The sequence below is a fragment of the Mytilus galloprovincialis genome, chromosome 6 (genome assembly GCF_965363235.1).
Source record: "Mytilus galloprovincialis chromosome 6, xbMytGall1.hap1.1, whole genome shotgun sequence".
NCBI lineage: Eukaryota > Metazoa > Mollusca > Bivalvia > Mytilida > Mytilidae > Mytilus > Mytilus galloprovincialis.
The window spans coordinates 66705857-66730872 of NC_134843.1; the positions used below are offsets into that span (position 1 = coordinate 66705857).

Genomic DNA, 25016 nt, shown 5'->3' on the forward strand with positions numbered 1-25016 from the left:
CCTCTAAAATCCAACCGGTATTTAAGGCCTAAGGGATAATGCTTTCTGTTTTGCACGGTCTTTAGCTGTTGTCCTTGTTGTAACCCAACTTTTTCCCTCCAAGCGTTGTTCTCTCATTCACGACAGTACGTCTCCATGTGGTTTTGGGACGTTCACCTTTAGTTTTCCAAGATTTGGTTTCAGTACCTGTAGCATACATTGTTCTTACGATTTAAATTCTCCAAAATCTTAACCTCATGCTAATTTCTTGAAGTATCTTGTTTTTCAGTATAATCAGCTGCTACTACTTTTGTTTCTTTGTCTGACGACTAGCTAGGCGAGATTTGCTGTATGGGTTACATTCCCTGTGGTGCTATTTGTCCATAGCTTAGGCATGTTGACGAGTGCATGGACATGTTCACACGCCTGGTTGGCCTATGCAATGAATGATTGAGACCCTTGCTGCTCCGATATCCTCTACAATTAAACATAAGACGCTAGACTGTAATCACAATGTGCTGCCGCAATGAGGCTTTGTATGAGTCTTGAATAATGTAGAGGCATATTTACACACTTAGCTTTCTTTATTTGCCAGAGCATGCTAGCCAGTAATGGTAAAAGTGTCTATGACTCCAACCAAACTAGTCGAGTATACAATCCTGTGTTACAAACCACCAGTTCACGTAGGAATATTACTACAATGTATATACCGAGAAAAAAAAATCAAAGAATATTTAAAGAAAAAAAAGATAATATTAATTTGTTAGATTCCAACAAACTGCGTTTAAAATCAATGTTTTTATAACAGAAACTACGTACGCGTTTACCAATGGTCTTTAACTTAGTCAGTTATATTCAAAAATAAAATATGTGTTTATTCTTGTCGAATTTCAACTAGACTGGTAATTTGCAAGAAAATTGTTTATCAAACTTTGTTGTTGCCAGACAATGGTGCGCATCAGTTTAAAAATCGTGCACACGACTTTCAAAAACTGGAGCGCAGGACTTTAAAAATGATGTTAATCAATGATTTTTAAAATAGTGCGTATGATTATCAAACTCGCGCTGACGTTCGTATAGAGGCAGTCAAATTTTTTCTAAAAGCTGAGAGCACGATTTCGAAAGTCGTGTTTGTCAGTTTTGAAATTCCTGCGCGCCATTTTGAAAGCCGTGCGCACCAGATTTTGAAAGTTGTTTGCACCAGTATTAAAATTTCGTGCAAACTAGTTTTGAAAGTCGTGCGCATTTCGACGCTGGTGCATGACTTGCAAAACCCGGTTAGCACGACTTTCGAAAATGGTGCTCACGAAGGTAAAAAATGGTACACACTAGTATCAGAACTGGTGTGCATCATTTTGAAAGTCCTGCACATCTTCTAAAAAGTCGAGTTCACCGCAACAGTGTTGAAGTCGTGGTGCGAAGTTTAAAAACTGGTGCTCAGGAGTTTAAAATTGGTGAGCTCCATTTTTGAAACTCGTGAGTACCATTTTTCAAAGTCGCAAACATGTTTTTGAAAATTGCAATCATCAGTATTTGAAAGTCGCAAGTGCCAGTGTTGTGCGTACCATTTTTTCTTGGCAAATGAAAATATTTATATTTATATGTCACTTAAGTTGCTCCGTAGTATTGAATTCCTTGGTGGAACATTTAACATGCATGTGCAAGAGGCATAATGAAATATTCTATATAGTTGTACTAAGCAGTGATATATAATTTTATGATTGACCTTAAAACTGCCTTATCATCATATTTTTGCTTTGACATACTTCGAAATATGTAATCATAATTATTATTTATGACGCATAATATGACTAAAAAGAATTGAACGTGTAAATGATGTACATACAAGATAAGTGTCTTCATTGTTTCTTAGTAATAGCTGATTTTTGTACATTGTAGTTCGGTGCTCATACGCGGCATTGTGTTGTTGACCCCGGAACAATAGTCTGAAACACATCTACAGAACATCAAGAACATGGATATTTCTTTCTTCTTTTGTGGAGAATGTAAATTATTTAAGAGTAAATTCCATTAAGAATCAATTTAGTCTTTGCTTCTCTTTTTTTAATCCATTGTATTTTGTTAGAAGATTTTCGAGGCGACATAATAGAAATATCCATGTTTTGTACTGTTCATCGCCCAAACAACTCAATTCTATTATATGAGTAGGCCATTATACAACCGCGCCTTAATAGTATATAATTTCTGTCCCTTGCTGGAAAAAACTAAATAGATTTGTATTTAAGCTTTAGAAATGGAAGAAAAAGCAAGGTTTGTCGAGCTTTTCTCCTGTTTTGTAGCGAGTACTAAATTAATTTTTCTGACTTTGTATGTCATTGTTTTTATCCTGTAGTGTACACCCGGATATTAAAGCTTAGTTGTTTAAATCCAAATAGTTGTCTTTGTGGTTTGAAAGAAATCAGTATGATTTAAACGCGGACTACGAAGAGGACCCAAAAGCGAACCGAAAATACTCATACTCATAATTGAGAGTTAGGAGAGTTACAGGAAACTTTATTAATTTGAACAAGTACAAGTACAAATGTTAAACAAAGACATATGTGTGTACCTATTATTTGTATAATAGCTTGCTGTTTTCAGGATAAACACTGTTCTGTCAAAGTTTCACTTTTTGCTAAATATGTCATTGAATTTTAACCTTGTCATTTAATACATCATAAATCATTGTACATGTAGGCTCCACGGTAAGCACATTTTGAAGATCTTGTCAAAGTAGGCTGTATTAAATTGTGTGTGTTTGTGTGCATAACTAGAATCTTTAAAAAAAACTTTGACAGCAAGGTACAATAAGTATTATGTAACAATGAGGGACCAACGGTTATATTGAAGCCCTTTACACACAAACATATCTAGGTGTCCGAGGACGGCCATAGTATTTTTGGCTAAAAACTTTAGGGATTTAATTATGAAAAAAATAAGCTGAGACCACCTCTAGTTTTGTTAAAAAGGGTTCTTAGTTTTAAGTGTTAGCCGTTTTATTGAAGACATAATGTACAATTCTTGTTTAGTTATGTTGGCTGGTTGCTGTTTGAATGCAATATACTGTTCCTTTTATTTCTTTTCATAGTTCAAATGTTTATCTACCAAGTAAGTATGGGAAATTCCTATCGAAAACAAACGTTCAAAGATTTGGTGCATGTTATGCAAGGTGGTTTTTATGCCCCACCTACGATAGTCGAGGAGCATTATGTTTTTTGGTCTGTGTCTACGTTCGTCCGTTCGTTCGTCTGTTCGTTCGTCCGTGCGTCCGTTCGTCCCGCATCAGGTTAAAGTTTTTGGTCAAAGTAGTTTTTGATGAAGTTGAAGTCCAATCAACTTGAAAATTATTACGCATGTTCTCTATGATATGATCTTTCTAATTTCAATGCCAAATTAAAGTATTGACCCCAATTTCACGGTCCACTGAACATGTAAAATGATAGTGCGAGTGTACTATGGACACATTCTTGTTTTTGTCTGTTTTGACGGGTTCTCTTTTAACCACTTAGGTATGTCTTTTTTGAAGTCGGCAATTTCAACCATGATATGGTGCTGTAAAAAATCTTCGGACTACAGATGCCGATATCAGAATGTTTTTCCAAGTCGAGAACATTTCCCCTCAAAAGATTATTACATACATCGGTTGCTTAAATTATTAAAAGGTATATAGTGTGTTGCATGTACCTATATTCGTTTATTTCTATTATACCGTTTGATGAATATAAGTGTTGGTTTTTTCTGAACATTATTTTATGTATTTTAATACTAGTACCTTATTCTAATGGATGATACAAAGGGGGATAACTGAGATCTAAGGAGATGTGTCATAATTGCCACTGAGAACACTACCCACCATGTCAAAATGAAGTGTATGACCTTAACAACGTGCAACATCCAATTATTTGTAAGATAAAAAATAACCATGGCAAAATGTAAAAAAAAAACAAGAACACCATCTGCCTGATTTATGACAATACAATAAACGAGAAAAAAAAAACCAAATACATGTGTTTGATGGACAGCAATCAACCGCGAAATAGGACAGTCACATTAAGAATGCGACAGAGTAAAACATATTTGTGAGAGTTCAATTCTCATCATAACATGAGACAGTGGCATAAAAGCTCAACTTTTAACTAATCTATAAAATCATTTGTAATGGTTTGACTGATCAGATCAGATCGCTACGTAGCACACAACCTTCTTTAAAGAGAATATTTTGAAGTATTTTTAAACCAATTAGAAAATTACTTATTTTATAAATAAAGTCCAAATACCCAAACAGATTTGTTTTAAATCGAAAGAAAACTCACGTCAGTAGTTTTGAAACATGTTACCGGAGTTTCAGGAAAATTGGTGAAATCGTTTCCAAGTTGTCATCCGACGTGTCTGCGAGGGGCGGACTGATAGACAACGGTATACCGTTACACATCCCTTAAATGGGCTTTGCTCATTAATGAAGGCCGTACGGTGACCTATATTGGTTAATTGTTGTGTCATTGGTCTTTTGTGGAGAGTTATCTCATTGGTAATCATACCACATCTTCTTTTTTATACATAAAATGGTTCATTATAGGCTTCCTTTGTATGTACTAGTAATTGTGAAAAGTAAAATAAATCTAAACATCAATACACGTATTTGCTTTAATTTGTCAAGTAAAGGATCACTGCGACACACCTCGTGTCTTCTGACGATACTTTACATCGCCATCAATCAACACATCTTTTGAAGTAGTGATCTTATATTTTGATAATGCACTTTTACTGCAATGATAACATGCACATGGTCAGCATGTTTTATTGCGACATTCTTTTGTTATGTTATTGTACTTCAATACATAATATCATAATTCTTTCTCCATAGTTTATAATACATTTATAGGTTAAAAAACAAGTCGATGATAGACCTGGTTTATACTTGATGGCTAGGTTAAGGGCTATAACTTAATAATAAATAAATATTTTAAGCCACCAGGCCCACTCGTTGAGTAGTTTGAATCGTCAACTGACTTTTTTTGACTTGGGGTTTGAGAAGAACCAGTAATCATAATCAAAATAAATTATTTATTATGTTCATATCATATACATATATATACATTCGTTTTAATTGATAAATAAATATACAAATCACAATATTATCTTAACTGTCTAAAACATTATAGTATTACTTCATTAACTTCAGTCTATAAATTTTACTTCAACAATAATAATACTAATTGCTTACATTTGATGTAAATTTGGGTTAAAAAATTAATTTGAACAAGGCACCAAGATTAAGCTTTTAGTTTGTTCATATTTGATAAAACTTTTCAGTAATACTTGTTCATATTTGATAAACATTTCAATTATTTGTTCATACATGTAGTTGATAAATATTTCAGTCATTTGTTCATATTTGATAAACTTTTCAGTTGCTTGTTCATATTTGATAAACTTTTCAGTAGTTTGTTCATATTTGATAAACTTTTCAGTTATTGTTCATATTTGATAAACTTTCAGTTGTTTGTTCATATTTGATAAACTTTCAGTTATAGTTCATATTTGATAAACTTTCAGTTATTGTTCATATTTGATAAACTTTCAGTTATATAATTGTTCATATTTGATAAACTTTCAGTTATTGTTCATATTTGATAAACTTTCAGTTATATAATTGTTCATATTTGATAAACTTTCAGTTATATAATTGTTCATATTTGATAAACTTTTCAGTTGTGTGTTCATATTTGATAAACTACTGACAGGAAGGGGATGACAGGTCAACTGCAGATGTGTTGAAATCAGCTGGTACTTGGAAGAAAGCATTCTGTTGGTAACTTTGGAAACTAGGCTGGTAAACACATTGCTGGGCCACTAGTTGTTGTTGGTATAGTTGCTGAGTATAAAGTTGTTGCTGTTGTGCATACTGTTGATGAGCTGCATATAGTTGTTGGTATTGATGAGCTGCATAGAGTTGTTGTAGGTACTCCGTAGCATAAGATTGATGATGATGGTTAGCAGTGTAAGACGGTACAGTAGAGAATGGTAGAGTTTGCTGGTAGGTTTGTGACTGGTAATCGAAAGATGGCGTAGTGGTACAATAACTTGGATCAGATGCAGATGGTAGCTGGTAACGGTTAGACGAAGACTCTTGTAGGTCACTATGATGTGAATGGTAAGACGTATCGGTAGGACTTGGTGATGGTATCTCGGACTTTACTGATAGTTCGGATGATTGATGTTGCTGTAGAGCACTAGTAGTGTCCATAATCTTACACAAGGAACGTAGTTGGTCAACTGCGATTTCTTCTGTAACACCCCATTTGGAAGCTGAGTCTGAAACTAGTTTTGTAAGTGGTGAGCTTTGGTGACGTCTTGTAGTTGTCTTTCGGGTCTTTAGTTTAAGCGTCATCTTGTTGAATGTTGGTGAGGTATCATCTGTCAGAAGTGGTCTGGAGTCATCTACTATTTCAGGAGTGAGAATACGATCTATGCTGAAGTCTGTAGGACGTTTGGTCTGCGGGATATTGTCAGAAGTGATAGCTGACGAAGAGACAGTGTTGTACTTTACAGGCAACATTACTTCGGGTACACCAAGATAGTCATATATGGTTGGCGGCCAGTATGAGGATCTAGAGACGGCTGTGTCTTGTCGGAGAAGGGCGTTGTAAGGTGCTAGGTGAAGGTGAACAGCCCATTTGTTGATACGGCCACGTAGACACTTAAAGAAGCAAGCACCTGAAGAAAGAGTGTGACGAACTGAATCTTTCCAACCACGGTACGTGCCTCGGAAGAATGGAAACATGCTGGCAAGAGAGAGATGGATCTCGGACAACGAAAGTGCTTTATCAGGAGACATCTCGATAGCCATGATGATCATGCCAAGATAGGAGTAAGGCGGCTTAGGGTGACGCTGATAGCTAGGTTTCGTAGTAGTTGACGTCTGATTGCTGAAAAAATAAAACAAAAATGTTTAAAGTAAGGACTAATTTTTATAACTACAATTTGAATAGGAAAACACTGATTTTTTTCATATTTAAATCTATTCACGTTTGTCTTAAAAATGATATCTAGCAAAACGTAAATCTTTTTTGTAACTTCAATCATGCAGGGTAAATCATAAGATGGAAATCTTTGTTGTTTAAAACTGTCATGCTACTTTTTGTATGCCATATACTCATTTGAATTCCATTTAATTCTCGCTATCGGCAATATCGGTCTTAAATTTTTTCTCAAATTCATTCTACTTTTTAAACGAAATGACAGCTGTAAGCTTCAAATGGCGAAAGTAATTTGATAATGTCATTCGGTGACACTTATAGAGAATAAGAAGATGTGGTATGTTTTTTATTGAAACAACCTGAATCAGAATGCCGTGGATGTATATAAAAAAAAATAATAATAAACATAAACAAAACCCATACCGCATTGTTAACGGACCTGGTATATATACACGAAACGGTATGTACTAAACGAAAAACATGAAAGACAACAACCAACGTCAACAACTGAGTTCCATACTGAATACTTTGAGACGGACGAGCGGGATCAACCGTCACTTGTTACAGGGGTGTTTAACAGTATAACATAAGACCAAACTAAAGGTCAATTTGAAATATCTTTACTCATAAGATTGGTTTGAAGAACAAACTTAACTACGACAAAAGACATAAAGTGCCACTGTTACTCAGTTTTACTTAGATCTAGTAAAGAAAAACAATTTTAATTTAATACAGATAAAGTTTTTCTGACTTTTTGTACTACTTTTTTCAAAAGGTAATATTCTCATGTGTAGAAATGCTTTCTATTGAAAAAAAATTTGAAAAAAACCCTCTGTAATTGATTTTTTAATCAGGGTCTCAATTTCTAATATCTTGCAACGGAGTTAAGCATCATGTGCATAGGTTGGTGAAGAATGTGTCACATACTATATCGCTAGATTTGTAATTTTCATTTACGAATATAATTTTTAAAAATAATTGTCGTTTCTTTCATGTGATACTTTATCAACTTTATCAACACAAGACTATTAGTTAAATAACCGAAGATCTATCTTTTGTAGCACATATTTTTTCTCAAACAAATATTTTATTTCAAACGTATAATAAATACCCCCCCACCCCAAAAGTAATATATATATAAAAACAACGAAAAATTGATGAAAAAAAACAAAACAAAAAAAAAAAACAACATCGGCCTGATTTATATTGCAAATACTAAACAACAATCGAAAAACCCGTTAGATAGACATCGACCAATCACAAGTTCCCTTTATATTAGCGAAACGGTCGATTATATACCAGAGTAAAGTTGGGCAAATGTACGACTGTATATTTTTGTTTATTGCAGCCTCCTTAACAATTATCCCCTATGAATTGATTCATGTATGTAAAACTAAGATAACTTACCTGTTTACACTTTCTATACTTTGGGTAGTTGATGCAGTTGTAGCAGAGATGTCAGAGTTGTCAGATTGGCTTCCATCAGATACTATAGCCATGTATTGATGCTGTGATGCTATAACCCTTTGACTGTAAAAAAGAATATATAATTAAAATTAAGCAGGTTAACAATGTAAGAACGGACATGGTATCAGCATTAGAGATTAAAAAAAAAATGAATATCACAACGTACATGTAGTTATCTTTTTACTAAAAAAGTATCTGTAATCAAACGCGAATAATGTTGCAAGTTTGAAAGATTCCATATAAAGAATCAAATATACATTTGTTATAGGTTAGTTAATTTTTAGATCAATCGATGTATAAAACAGAAAAGAGAAAAAAACCTAAGTGAGGACATGTCTGATTGAAGAATGTTTATTTTCTTATTAAGATGTTGAAAATTTACTACTCATAAAGAAGGAAATACAGGTCCAATTTTGTTTATAGATAAAGGAAGATGTGGTGTGAGTGCCAATGAGACAACTCTCCATCCAAATAACAATTTAAAAAGTAAACCATTATAGGTTAAAGTACGGCCTTCAACACGGAGCCTTGGCTCACACCGAACAACAAGCTATAAAGTATATTTCATCCGAAAATGTCGAAATCTAGCATTTTGACATCAAAACGGACTACAGAATATTCATTATAACAGTTTTCAACAATTATTTATTATATGTTCATATCGTTGCTGTGAAAATAAAATTATATATCAACCAACAGAACGAACGTTAAACATCTGTTAAACTCACGACTTATAGATAATCTGAACACAACAGTGGTTTTAGTTAAGAATGTCCCTCATTTTGAAAACACTCAAAATCGGTTTCATTCTTTTTGCGTTTATGATAAGTCATATTATTGAAACAAAAGTACAAACATGGAGCGTTGATTTTGTTAGCCTATGTAAGATATCAAGACTTTCTGAAAATGTCCCTAGTCTTTATATATAAATTAAGTAGAAGATGTTAGCCTATGTAAGATATTAAGACTTTCTGAAAATGTCCCTAGTCTTTATATATAAATTAAGTAGAAGATGTTAGCCTATGTAAGATATTAAGACTTTCTGAAAATGTCCCTAGTCTTTATATATAAATTAAGTAGAAGATGTTAGCCTATGTAAGATATTAAGACTTTCTGAAAATGTCCCTAGTCTTTATATATAAATTAAGTAGAAGATGTTAGCCTATGTAAGATATTAAGACTTTCTGAAAATGTCCCTAGTCTTTATATATAAATTAAGTAGAAGATGTTAGCCTATGTAAGATATTAAGACTTTCTGAAAATGTCCCTAGTCTTTATATATAAATTAAGTAGAAGATGTTAGCCTATGTAAGATATCAAGACTTTCTGAAAATGTCCCTAGTCTTTATATATAAATTAAGTAGAAGATGTTAGCCTATGTAAGATATCAAGACTTTCTGAAAATGTCCCTAGTCTTTATATATAAATTAAGTAGAAGATGTTAGCCTATGTAAGATATCAAGACTTTCTGAAAATGTCCCTAGTCTCTATATATAAATTAAGTAGAAGATGTTAGCCTATGTAAGATATCAAGACTTTCTAAAAATGTCCCTAGTCTCTATATATAAATTAAGTAGAAGATGTTAGCCTATGTAAGATATCAAGACTTTCTGAAAATGTCCCTAGTCTCTATATATAAATTAAGTAGAAGATGTTAGCCTATGTAAGATATCAAGACTTTCTGAAAATGTCCCTAGTCTTTATATATAAATTAAGTAGAAGATGTTAGCCTATGTAAGATACTAAGACTTTCTGAAAATGTCCCTAGTCTTTATATATAAATTAAGTAGAAGATGTTAGCCTATGTAAGATATTAAGACTTTCTGAAAATGTCCCTAGTCTTTATATATAAATTAAGTAGAAGATGTTAGCCTATGTAAGATATTAAGACTTTCTGAAAATGTCCCTAGTCTTTATATATAAATTAAGTAGGAGATGTTAGCCTATGTAAGATATTAAGACTTTCTGAAAATGTCCCTAGCCTTTATATATAAATTAAGTAGAAGATGTTAGCCTATGTAAGATATTAAGACTTTCTGAAAATGTCCCTAGCCTTTATATATAAATTAAGTAGAAGATGTTAGCCTATGTAAGATATTAAGACTTTCTGAAAATGTCCCTAGTCTTTATATATAAATTAAGTAGAAGATGTTAGCCTATGTAAGATATTAAGACTTTCTGAAAATGTCCCTAGTCTTTATATATAAATTAAGTAGAAGATGTTAGCCTATGTAAGATATTAAGACTTTCTGAAAATGTCCCTAGTCTTTATATATAAATTAAGTAGAAGATGTTAGCCTATGTAAGATATCAAGACTTTCTGAAAATGTCCCTAGTCTTTATATATAAATTAAGTAGAAGATGTTAGCCTATGTAAGATATCAAGACTTTCTGAAAATGTCCCTAGTCTTTATATATAAATTAAGTAGAAGATGTTAGCCTATGTAAGATATCAAGACTTTCTGAAAATGTCCCTAGTCTTTAGTCTTTATATATAAATTAAGTAGAAGATGTTAGCCTATGTAAGATATCAAGACTTTCTGAAAATGTCCCTAGTCTTTATATATAAATTAAGTAGAAGATGTTAGCCTATGTAAGATATCAAGACTTTCTGAAAATGTCCCTAGTCTTTATATATAAATTAAGTAGAAGATGTTAGCCTATGTAAGATATCAAGACTTTCTGAAAATGTCCCTAGTCTTTATATATAAATTAAGTAGAAGATGTTAGCCTATGTAAGATATCAAGACTTTCTGAAAATGTCCCTAGTCTTTATATATAAATTAAGTAGAAGATGTTAGCCTATGTAAGATATTAAGACTTTCTGAAAATGTCCCTAGTCTTTATATATAAATTAAGTAGAAGATGTTAGCCTATGTAAGATATTAAGACTTTCTGTCCCTAGTCTTTATATATAAATTAAGTAGAAGATGTTAGCCTATGTAAGATATTAAGACTTTCTGAAAATGTCCCTAGCCTTTATATATAAATTAAGTAGAAGATGTTAGCCTATGTAAGATATTAAGACTTTCTGAAAATGTCCCTAGTCTTTATATATAAATTAAGTAGAAGATGTTAGCTTATGTAAGATATTAAGACTTTCTGTCCCTAGTCTTTATATATAAATTAAGTAGAAGATGTTAGCCTATGTAAGATATTAAGACTTTCTGAAAATGTCCCTAGTCTTTATATATAAATTAAGTAGAAGATGTTAGCCTATGTAAGATATTAAGACTTTCTGAAAATGTCCCTAGTCTTTATATATAAATTAAGTAGAAGATGTTAGCCTATGTAAGATATTAAGACTTTCTGAAAATGTCCCCAGTCTTTATATATAAATTAAGTAGAAGATATTAGCCTATGTAAGATATTAAGACTTTCTGAAAATGTCCCTAGCCTTTATATATAAATTAAGTAGAAGATGTTAGCCTATGTAAGATATTAAGACTTTCTGAAAATGTCCCTAGCCTTTATATATAAATTAAGTAGAAGATGTTAGCCTATGTAAGATATTAAGACTTTCTGAAAATGTCCCTAGTCTTTATATATAAATTAAGTAGAAGATGTTAGCCTATGTAAGATATTAAGACTTTCTGAAAAGACTTTCTGAAAATGTCCCTAGTCTTTATATATAAATTAAGTAGAAGATGTTAGCCTATGTAAGATATTAAGACTTTCTGAAAATGTCCCTAGTCTTTATATATAAATTAAGTAGAAGATGTTAGCCTATGTAAGATATTAAGACTTTCTGAAAATGTCCCTAGTCTTTATATATAAATTAAGTAGAAGATGTTAGCCTATGTAAGATATTAAGACTTTCTGAAAATGTCCCTAGTCTTTATATATAAATTAAGTAGAAGATGTTAGCCTATGTAAGATATCAAGACTTTCTGAAAATGTCCCTAGTCTTTATATATAAATTAAGTAGAAGATGTTAGCCTATGTAAGATATCAAGACTTTATGTCCCTAGTCTTTATATATAAATTAAGTAGAAGATGTTAGCCTATGTAAGATATTAAGACTTTCTGAAAATGTCCCTAGCCTTTATATATAAATTAAGTAGAAGATGTTAGCCTATGTAAGATATTAAGACTTTCTGAAAATGTCCCTAGTCTTTATATATAAATTAAGTAGAAGATGTTAGCTTATGTAAGATATTAAGACTTTCTGAAAATGTCCCTAGTCTTTATATATAAATTAAGTAGAAGATGTTAGCCTATGTAAGATATTAAGACTTTCTGAAAAGACTTTCTGAAAATGTCCCTAGTCTTTATATATAAATTAAGTAGAAGATGTTAGCCTATGTAAGATATTAAGACTTTCTGAAAATGTCCCTAGTCTTTATATATAAATTAAGTAGAAGATGTTAGCCTATGTAAGATATTAAGACTTTCTGAAAATGTCCCTAGTCTTTATATATAAATTAAGTAGAAGATGTTAGCCTATGTAAGATATTAAGACTTTCTGAAAATGTCCCTAGTCTTTATATATAAATTAAGTAGAAGATGTTAGCCTATGTAAGATATCAAGACTTTCTGAAAATGTCCCTAGTCTTTATATATAAATTAAGTAGAAGATGTTAGCCTATGTAAGATATCAAGACTTTCTGAAAATGTCCCTAGTCTTTATATATAAATTAAGTAGAAGATGTTAGCCTATGTAAGATATCAAGACTTTCTGAAAATGTCCCCAGTCTTTATATATAAATTAAGTAGAAGATGTTAGCCTATGTAAGATATCAAGACTTTCTGAAAATGTCCCCAGTCTTTATATATAAATTAAGTAGAAGATGTTAGCCTATGTAAGATATCAAGACTTTCTGAAAATGTCCCTAGTCTTTATATATAAATTAAGTAGAAGATGTTAGCCTATGTAAGATATCAAGACTTTCTGAAAATGTCCCTAGTCTTTATATATAAATTAAGTAGAAGATGTTAGCCTATGTAAGATATCAAGACTTTCTGAAAATGTCCCTAGTCTTTATATATAAATTAAGTAGAAGATGTTAGCCTATGTAAGATATTAAGACTTTCTGAAAATGTCCCTAGTCTTTATATATAAATTAAGTAGAAGATGTTAGCCTATGTAAGATATTAAGACTTTCTGAAAATGTCCCTAGTCTTTATATATAAATTAAGTAGAAGATGTTAGCCTATGTAAGATATCAAGACTTTCTGAAAATGTCCCTAGTCTTTATATATAAATTAAGTAGAAGATGTTAGCCTATGTAAGATATTAAGACTTTCTGAAAATGTCCCTAGTCTTTATATATAAATTAAGTAGAAGTTGACGGTCATACCTCTTTAATTGTCAGTGAATATTATAAGACAAAATAATTTCACAATAATTTGAAAAAAATTGGTTGAAAGTTTGTGTGTATCTTACTGACCGTTTCCTTGTTAATTTTTTTCCACTACTATAGTATTTCGATCATATATGCAACAAATTCATATTTTACGAGTAAATATAACTGTTGAATTGTTTCACATTTTTTCATGTCAACGCGTTTTGTAGCTGACTCAACAGTGTGAGTGTTTTACAATTTAAGAAATAATTGATGTATGCTATAATACGTTATTGTAGTTAAAACATGGGTATGCATTATATTCGTGATAATTTTTGCCCGAGCGATTGATTCATTATTCTGCAGTAGACAATATACGCATGTGCAAACACATTTTATTAGATTTAGAGCATGGGTCTATTCACAAAACGAACTTGATGAAGCACGTCATATTTGATTCCTTGTTGAGGGTAATCTGTGATTTCTTATATCCATTTGGAAATCTGGTTGATAGTTTTCTCATTGGCAATCATATCACACATTCCTTTTAATAGGCTGATGACTTCTTTGATCCGATTTGTATAACTTACTGACAAATTTCCAAAACATTTTGCGGTTCGTGAATCAGGTTGAAGTATAACTAAAAGATTACAAAAGTCTTCTGCTCTAGAAGTGTAACACCTTATGTAAATGGAGACATACGACATATATTTCTCTTTTAACATATAAAATGTACGCATACCTTGCAATTCTGACGAGTTCATCTGTACTACTATTGGATGACTCACTAAATGGTGACACTGGTGGCAACAAGGACAAAGTTGGAATCTCTTGACGAAGCATTATGTCTACAAAACAAAACAAAAAAATAGTCAAAAGTTATCATATTAAATGCATATTCATGACGAGAATATGTTAATCTTTTTTGTTTATAATTCTACTTAAAGAGGAGGGAAGTCGCAGAACAAAATGTTTCACAGAAAATACAGTCACAAAGTTGAGACAAAAAGCCACAAATAATATGTATACACTTGTTTTAGAATATAAAAATCTTGAAATATTTACTTTTTAATACATACATTCATTTTACAGTCCAGGAAATTGTTTATTATACTTGATAAATAAAGGTTAATTGAATTTAAACCATGCCAAGGATACAGAACTTGGTACCATGAAGCTGTTTAAGTACCAAGCCACTTTGACATTTTGTTTTTTTAACAACAATTGATCATTTTTCATATTTTAAAATAAATTTAGTTGACAAAGTCGCACTATATGAAATATTACAAGAAAAGAAAGTTTTTTTTGTTTTGTTTTTTTTAAATAAGTGTTTCCTAAATGAAAAATAATTATTAAACTTCATATTTGTCCTGTGACTTTTTGTACGTTGATTTTCTGTCATTCACTCAGTAAATGTATGCATACCATATAGTTATGAATGTACCAAACCTGTTGATATCATAATATGAGAATTATTTTATTTAAAATCATACGAGATCTCTGCTTGGATTATATGATTTATGGTCGAAAATAAATTAATTATATCTAAAAATATTTATTTGTTATAATGAAACATGAATAACAACTTTGCATACTACGAAATGAAAGGCAGACATCTTTTGTAGAAAACGACGCTTTGTGGTGTTCTGATAGCCCCATTATATATTCTCCGTTTAAGTTACATCATTAAAATGACATGGAAACTAGTAACAATAAGTCATAGTACTGCATCCAACTATGAGTAAAACCCATACCACCTATAAAGGGCACTGACAAGACAAATGGAAAACAATTCAAACAGGAAAACTAACGGTATGGATATACAGCGACACACGACAACCACTTTATTACTGGCTCCTGACTTGGACAAGAACAGAGTGTGGCAGTGTTTGACATGTTTGTCGTTGTTCAACCCTCCCCCGTTACAAAGGACAGTACATGTTAAAAAAAATGTAATAATGACCCATCAGACCGGCAAAAAGACGAAAAAACAACTAACAAAAAAGACTAAATTTAATAAGGGACAAAGAACCGGTTCTAATCTAAAAGTAAAATTGAGAAAGGAAATGGGGAATGAGTCAAAGCGACAACAAACCGACCATAGAGCAGAGATTTAAAACAAGAGGCTATCAAGAGCCTAAATCTGTGACAGGGATATTTTCCTTTTTGTTTTATTTTGTATCAATTCAAACTTTATCTAACAGCAAGCGACTATTGTTCTCAAAATTGTTAGCCTTCACGTCAAGAAGTTAATCAATTTTAATCCTAGCATTGTCTATTTCTTGTTATCGTATATATGTTTTAATTGTATTATTCGTTTATAGCATTACGTGACAAATTTCATAATTACATGAAGTTATGGTAAGTAAGATTACGTAATTCATTTTATATTGTTTCTATGTTAATGAGCAGTTGGATACAGCGGTCGAGCTGTACGGACGCCGTGCATTTACATTTTCATTCATTGTGTTTAGTATAGAACATTTATTAGAATTACCATTTGTTTTGTCTTTTCGGAATATATACCGCTGAACTTTTATTGTAATTCATGCATTGCACTATTGAAGAAATTATTTATAAACCATCGTAAAGCTAAACTTAATTTTGTTTCATCAGTATCCAGCGACTTTCTCCCCGAATTCTAAATATAACAGGAACGACGAAAACCCCTGTTATAAATCGATCACCTGCATTTCAAACGAGAAGATTTTTAAATGTTGCCAAACTTGATGAACAAATTGTGTAAAATTGTCTTTCAAGAGCAATAACTCCTTAAAGGGTCAATTGACAATTTTGGTCGTATTAACTTTTTTGTAGATCTTGCTGAACATTATTGCTGTTAACAGTTTATATCTATCTATAATGATATTCAAAATAATAACAAAAAACTGCGAAATTTCGTTAAAACGAACAATTTAATGGCAGCAACACAACAATGGATTGTTCGATTCGTCTGGAAATTTGAGGGCTGATAGATCTTGACCAATTGAACAATTTTAACCCGTGTCAGATTTGCTCTTATAGATTTAGTTTTCGAGATATAAGCCAAAAATTGCATTTGACCCTTATGTTCTATTTTTAGCCATTGCGTCCATGTTTGTCAATGGATCAAAACTTCGGATACAATTTATAATCTAGATATCCTAAGAAACATTTAGTTAAATTTTAAAGGTACTTGGCCCAGTAGATTCAGAGGAGAAGATTTTTTAAATAGTTTACGACGATAGTCGACCACGACAGACGAAGGACGACGACGGACGCCAAGTGATGGCAAAAGCTCACATGGGACCCGCATCAAAAAATAAAATAATACACATTCAAAGGTCTAGGGTAAAGACGTTAGAATCTATTCCAGAAAAAACAATGACATTTTGCCATGCCAAAATGAAAATTATCAAGAGGATGAAGATTTTTTCCCCTGATATACACTTTATATGATTAACAAATGTACTCTATACATTAACCAATAAACTAGTATTAAATGTCATACTAATTTAATTCTAGTATAACACTTTTCATGGTAGTACAGAAGATTGTGTGTTTGTCATATAAATTTAGGACTGTATTTTAAAGCCCAGGCATAGATTAACTTAGCCGTATTTGGCACAACTTTTTGGAATTTTGGATCCTCAATGCTCTCAACTTTTTACTTGTTTGGCTTTATAAATATTTTGATATGAGCGTCACTGATGAGTCTTATGTAGACGAAACGCGCGTCTGGCGTACTAAATTATAATCCTGGTACCTTTGATAACTTTTACAGCAACAAAAAAAAAAAGAATAATTTTGTTTTATTCATTTTTCCCTACTTTGTTACATTAGGGGAAATAACTCAGATAAAAGTAACTTTAAATTTAGAATGTGTAGCAATAAAACGTGTCTGTCGTTAACCCATGTTTGTCTTTTTCTTTTTCTTGACAGAGATAATGTCCAACGATTAGTTGTGTCGGAGTTTTGAAATACAACTCGGCAACAGGGTTCAATGTGGATCACAAATAATCATGTTTAATTTGGATTCGGCTAAAAGGTTAGATACTTCGTCGCCTCACCATCCAAGAACACGTACATACGTACATGTATGATCATTGTATCCTTTTAGCATTCATATAAGGGATTAATAGTTTTAGGGGATTGTGATTGGTTAAATTTGATCACATGAACGTTTGTATTTACTCACTTTTCAAGGCCGTTTAGAGCTGAATCTAAGGTATATGTTTTGTTCATGGTTAAAATTCGTATTTGGACAATAATGTTAGTGCAAACTAGTACATGTTCGTCATTCAAGAGAGGGACGAAAGATACCAAAGGGACAGTCAAACTCATAAATCTAAAACAAACTGACATTTAGTTACGAGAGGCAAGTTTTCTATCGCTCCACATCTATCATTTTTATAAAGACACATAACAATTTCTTTTAGTACTGTAGAATGTATGTGTAGGTTCTTTTTATAACTGAACTTGCGCCATGACTGTGAAGTTTTTGATATTTAAACTTTAATATACTAACGAAACCTAAGTGTTAATTGACTCATGACCAGCAACAAATATTACATGATATTAAGGACTTGAACAAAGTTTATCTTACCTCCGATACATTTCCAGGAATATGATTGGTTAAAACCGTCCGCGTGCAAACCGTGTATATTTGATATTAGGTTAGTAGGGAGGCGGGACTTATCTCATACACGGTTAGTAGTGGAGTTACGTCCCTTTATATTCCATATTAGGTAAGAAGGGGGCGGGGCTAATTTCATACACGGTTAGTAATGGTGTTATGTCCCTTTAAAAAAACGGTACAGAGAAAAAATCTTAAAAATTCCAACAGACGAAGAAGTTGATGACTAAGATTGAAATAAATTCATAAAACACATTTAAACCTTACAAGTCGTTATTGTTGGCATCTGTTTTTGTAGGATCAATGGAAGTATTTTCTTAATACTAACAGTATTAAAGACTTGCTCATTTTGAGAATCACTAGTCTTAATTTCACACGTTCAGATAGTCGGTAAGATAAATTCGTTACATAGTGTGCTAGTGACGTAATACGGTATATATGGGGTCAGTAAATTCCATATGGGGATTCGAGCTTCGCTCTCACCCCATATGGAATTTACTGACCCCATATATACCGTATTAGGTCACTAGCACACTATGTAACTAATAATACTAAATATAAATCAAATCTTTTTCCAACCAAGGGGAATGTCAACATATCAGTCTGTGGATTAGGTTAGAGTCATAAATCAAGTAAGCGGGCTTCTGCTTAGAATTCGAAGATTTTCAAAATATGTCATCGCGCCAAATTCCTATTTCGGAATACATAATTAGAGTTCATTTCGGATAAGCTAGATATCGTGTATAATAATCCCCTTTTCGTGTCAGTACCTTTAAAAAGAATAATTAATGAAAAAAAGGGGAATGTTATTGTCGAAAAATATGAATACACAGTCGCATGGAACATGAATGAATCAATAATGAAGTTTGCCACTATTACTAGTAAGATGTTTTTCGAAGAAAAAACGCATGTCGTCCTAAAATATTTTTACTAAATGTCTTTACTTTGGTTGGGCATGTTTCAGTAAAATGCAGAATTTATGGGTCTGTAATGAGAAAACAAGAAAAGTGGATGTTATGCTAACAACATTTCAATTATACAAAGGGTAACCTAGGCCGAAGATGTCTCTTTTTTGGGGAATCGTTTACTTTACTGGTGCAAACAATATGTGGGCACATATGAGTTGTAATACTCCACGAAGATACATTCTTTATGCGAACAGATTTCTCTTTAGATAACATCATTAAAATACCCGAAAATATGCTATTATTTCTGAATTCAATTTAAAAGCAACTATAAGTTAAATATTACTATGCATTTTGTGCCGGAGGTGTGCTTTTGAAATGCCTTTTTGTGTTGATTTTGACAGAAATAATAGTATGTTCGATTTATTTCATGAAATTTTGTCAGTTTTCCATACAGTAATTATTCTATAGTAATTTGTTTAAAAAGTGTGTAATTACAGAATCAAATTGGTAATTGGCAAATAGACTATTTGACTATGTATGTGCGATTAATAGGTAAGCTGTATCTTAAACAAAACGTTGGCTATAATCATACATAATATTATTGGTAGTGCTTTTTTTTTTAAATGTCTATACAAACGAGCTTAGACTTGTATAAATAACCTATCAATATAATTGATTCAAATTGTTAACTGTAATACGTATGGTCAAAACCGGCGTTTTGCATTTGCGCCGATTTTTTCTTTCATTTGCGCCGATTTTTTCTTTCATTTGCGCCGATTTTTCTTTCATTTGCGCCCATTTTTTTTACAGGTTAAAAAACAAATATAACACATTAGGTAATTAACAGATGTAAATTCGCGCAAATGCTATACTGTTTAGTAGCGCAAAACAAAGTGAATTCAAATTTGCGCAAATATTTTCACCACGAATAATATATTTTCAACCAGTTAAATATTTACACAATTTCAATTCGCCGAAAAGTTATAATGCGATTATTATAATATTATTTCACTATGTATCATTCGAAAATGCAAATTTTGAATTATTATTTGTGAAATATAATTTTAGACAATTTTTAACAACGGAATTCTATTAGTCCATTTCTATTCGTTAATTTTATCAACTACATTGTAAATAAAGATGCATATCCCCAAGACATTTCTCACACAATCTTAAAGGGCCTATATTTTACCAAAAATATAAAAAAAAAGGATTGAAAATGTCATTTTTCAGCTCCACATTCACTATTTTCCGGAAATAGAAATAAAAATAGGTGAGTCGAAAATTTGGCGCTTTCTACTCTATTGTCTTTAAAATCACAAAATGGGACGCAGCCTAAACTGAAACAGTGCAAACAATTATACTTAAATCAAAGGAATTGACAAATGGGATTTATTGACTAAATATACATTTGAAATTTTGCAAATACATGCATGGCTGTACACGGAAACACAAATTAAGCTAGATCTAATATTTGATTAGTGAAGTTTCATCATAACATTTTACGAACTAAAATTACACTATATTGATAAAGACTTATCTTGAAATGAATAAAATTGTATTTACAAATAACTTAAGACTTAGTTGGAGTTTTTTTAATCGACTGTCAGCAATAAAGTACAGTTCCTTCGCTGTGCATGTACTGATTTGTGTCATATAGGGATACTCCAAATTCTACATTATCTATCATAAATACAAAATACGCAATAAGAACAGAGTATTGATATGTCGGAATTTTAAATGGAATTTAGATGCCACACATGTCTCAACTACGATAGATAATATAACAAACAAGAATAAGACTGTTTTATTGTATTACAGACTGAAACCCGAGACATATGATACAATACATATTATATGTTTCTGCTGAAACAAAATCTAAATGTAGAATATTATTAAAAGAAGTACCTTACCAAGGATTTGTATAGTTAGGCAAATCCTTAACCTTACTAAACAATTATCCGTGCTAATTAGATATAGGAAGATTTTGTATGGTTGCCAATGAGACCACTTTCCATCCAAATAACAATTTATAAAAGTAAATCAGTATTGGTCAAGGTACGGCCTTTAACATGGAGCCTTGGCTCACACCGAACAGCAAGCTATAAAGCCCCCCCCCCCAAAAAAAAAATAGTTATGTAAAACCATGCAAACGGGATGTCCACCAACATTACATTTTATTGAAGAAATAATTACAAAATTTATGAAACAAAGTTGCGGGATTTACAGAAAGTATGCTGTTTTGTCTGAATTAGGAAGATTTACTATATTATTACATCAGAGGCCCTTGAGGGCCTCGGGTGTATTGCCATCGCCTAATTTTTCAATTGTATAGGCTATGTTATAATATGCTTGTACTAAAGTTTTGAAGACATTAATGATGTTTTACTATAATTGCCTATATTTGATTTAGAGTTACATGTAAAAAATATTTCTGCCTGATTTTCTAGTATTATTTTTTTTAAAGAATGAACTAAGCGTATCATTCAAAATAATAAAAAAATATAGGAAGATATATAGTATTACATAAAATGCACGTTTGATTTTGTTGATTGAATGTGGAACAGAAAGTCTCAGGACAAAAAAAAATCGCTATTCAGTTTTGAGATTATAATTGTTCTTTGATTAAGCAAAACAATAATTTTAAAATATATTATGTTTTCATTTTGAATCAATATATATATATAGCAACTTTGTAAAAAAAAAAATAATCATGTAATTGTGACTTGGTGTCAAGAATAATTGATGTTCTTTCAATCTTGGAGTTTTATTATATATTAGTAGTCCCAGATGGAATGGTTAGAATTTGAAAAATCTTAAGGCTTATGAACGATTTCCACTGTAAAATGAATATTTTTAATTTAAAAAATAAAAACTTCTCAGGCCCTTCAGTTGAAATAATTTTTATCTCATCTAATACTGTACTATAAGGATTGATGACTACATCATTAGAGTCCAGAGAATATATTTTTTAGGATTATGAAATAAATGAAAATTTGTAAAATCAAGGATTTGTATATCTTACTATACAAATCCTCAGTAAAATTTAAAAACAATAAGAAAATAAAAATCTCTTTATAATTTTGCATATCCGTTTATCTGACAATGGAAAAAGTACATTTTGGACCAAGAGAGTCGTGAGTTTTAGTCCCAGGTAAACAAACGAAAAGTAAGTGGTTGACTTAATATTAACAGAGATATATAATACCAGATATCTGAATATTATACAATATTAAGGAGAACATATATCTGATATTATTTTTAGAGTATTAGGAGAACTCCTTATATTTACTGAATTTTTATTTGATTCAAATCTACTGTTTGCATTAAAATAGGACTGTGTTTTTGTACCATTTGACTTATTTCATATGAAATTTAATGATAGAAGTACTGATAAAAAATAAAAATAATTTAGATTAATCTTAGTTATATTAAAACATAGCGCTGTATGGTCAAAGTTTGTTTTACCGTAACAATTTACTTCTTAAAAATATACGATTCAGGACAAAAAAAAAATCAATAATTCAACGTTATTTTCATAAAGTTCACAATATATTTTTTAATATATTTTTAATGGTACAAATTAACAGTGGCACGAGTTTACGTTGGTACGTCTTAACTTTTTTGATACGAGTTAACGTGGTACGAGTATTCCGTGGTACGATTTAACTTGCTTCCCTTACAAGTTGATAACAATTTAACGCTCGGTACATTTTAATTTGTTGTCTTCAGATCGCATTGCTAATTAAAAAAAAATAGGCGATGCTAAATACGTTTGATGTTATATTGTGTACGCTCGCACCAAATTAAAAAAAAATCAAATTTAGAAAGAATTTATCTTCGTATTGTCTTCTCAAGAAAATATAGCAAAAATAGGAATACAAGGTACCTAGAACACAGTATTCAAAGGTTCAAATAAATATGTTCATAGAAAACCAATCTCAATGGTAAAACCAACCTACATAGGAACTGAGTGTAAATGATAAATATCAACATCAAAATAATAAAATGCAGTACTTACATATTTCTTTATCAGTCTTTTAGTCTTTAGAATTGAAATGATCTCAAATTTGGTTGATTCTGTTTATATGGTCTATCTCCGTGTCATCAACCATGGGGGAAGCCACACCTTTCAATATTTTACAGCCAAACCGTCGGATATTCCGTGTCAGGTACAGGATATTGTATTGTATATTTGTGTATTAGTAAAGTAGGGTCCCAGTAATTAAGGGTTTCATTATCTGATTATACAGATGTGACAAGTCAAGGTGAAAGGATTTTTGTGGATGACAATGTGTTTTGACTACAATTAAATATTTTAAGTATGGAAAATGAATTAAAAAAAATAATAATTATTTCGAAAGAATTAGAATCATAAATTTAGTAAAATAAATATTAGGATTCAAATCATCAATGATTTGTAAAAAAATAAATTCTTGAAATCATTAACAAATGTATTTTTAAAAGGTTTTATTCGTTGTACAAAACTAATAATGATCAATAATAAAATCAAGAATTTTATTGATATAACGGAAATAGTTTTCGACATTTAAAAAAAAATAATTTAAAAAAATTATCTCCCTTTTCAGTATCAAATAATTATGCAGAAATGGGATTGAGACCAAGAGACCTTTCATATTTTAAAATGCATGAATAGTATTCTTTAAATGGTATCTGAAATTCAATGTTTTGTCAATGGCACGATTAAAGAAATAAAAGCAAATTAACCGATATGTGTCCTTTATGTTCAACTAAGTAATCTCAGTCATCCGGCAATGATTTTATAGTCGACTGTTGGCATACAAATCCATAAACATCCGAATAAAAATTCCCAATAAGACTGTATATCATAATGACTTGTTTTTGGCACGATTAAAGAAATAAAAGCAAATTAACCGATATGTGTCCTTTATGTTCAACTAAGTAATCTCAGTCATCCGGCAATGATTTTATAGTCGACTGTTGGCATACACATCCTAAAACATCCGAATAAAAATTCCCAATAAGACTGTATATCATAATGACTTGTTTTATCGACAAGTTTTCGCGAATTTTCCAATTTACTGAGATGCTGCTTAGTTTTTTGGACGGTTTAATAACGAAAACAAGTTTTGTTCGTGGTTAAAATTATAAAAACAGAAATAAGTCTAAAGTATTTGGCCAATTTTCTATTTAGTTGTTTCACTCACAGGGCAAACAGTAAAATTTAAAAACGTTGTCAATCATATTCTGCAAATTAAATATTAAATAGTTTAACTTTTTTTCATATATTTAAAATATTGTTTCGCAATTTCGTGTACATTAAGGGATAAATACCAAAAATGTGTCCCAATCTCTCAAAATGAAGGATTTGGGCAATCTTCAGGTGTTTGTAATATGATGACCCGCTAAGAAATAAGCCATAATGTAAAAAACGTTACATGCACACATTGGGTTCTGTGAAACTATGAATTTTAAAAATACAAATTTATATAATTTTTGAATAAGGCTCTCGTATGAAATTAAATCAGTTTAATTTGGCCCTACCATCTTTTTACGCAAATATTTATGATTCAATTGCTTAGTCTAATTGTACGTCATCTTAGTTTGAAAAGCTTTGTAATTTGCCGAGACTCTGCTTAGTCAGAGAGTCATACTGTTGAAATCTTACTTTCTTCCATAAAAAAAGAATCAAGTACACCGTAACAATAAAGGCTAATTAGTAGAGAGAACATGACAGCTGCTGTAAAGAAACATATTCATAAATTTCACAGAAATATATTCACTCAATCATTTCAAAGAT

The 25016-nt window shown here is 31.2% G+C and overlaps 1 protein-coding gene across 1 annotated transcript; it reads right to left on the bottom strand.

Moving 5' to 3' along the window:
• Nucleotides 1–5681: 5681 nt before the first annotated feature.
• On the bottom strand, nucleotides 5682–23337 carry LOC143078273 (uncharacterized). The gene is made up of 4 exons (XM_076253183.1): nucleotides 23256–23337; nucleotides 14454–14559; nucleotides 8367–8489; nucleotides 5682–6908 (listed from the first exon to the last, which is right to left on the bottom strand). Exons 2-4 carry the CDS (start codon nucleotides 14552–14554, stop codon nucleotides 5714–5716), a joined length of 1419 nt encoding a protein of 472 aa, XP_076109298.1. The 5' UTR covers nucleotides 14555–14559; nucleotides 23256–23337; the 3' UTR covers nucleotides 5682–5713.
• Nucleotides 23338–25016: the final 1679 nt, after the last annotated feature.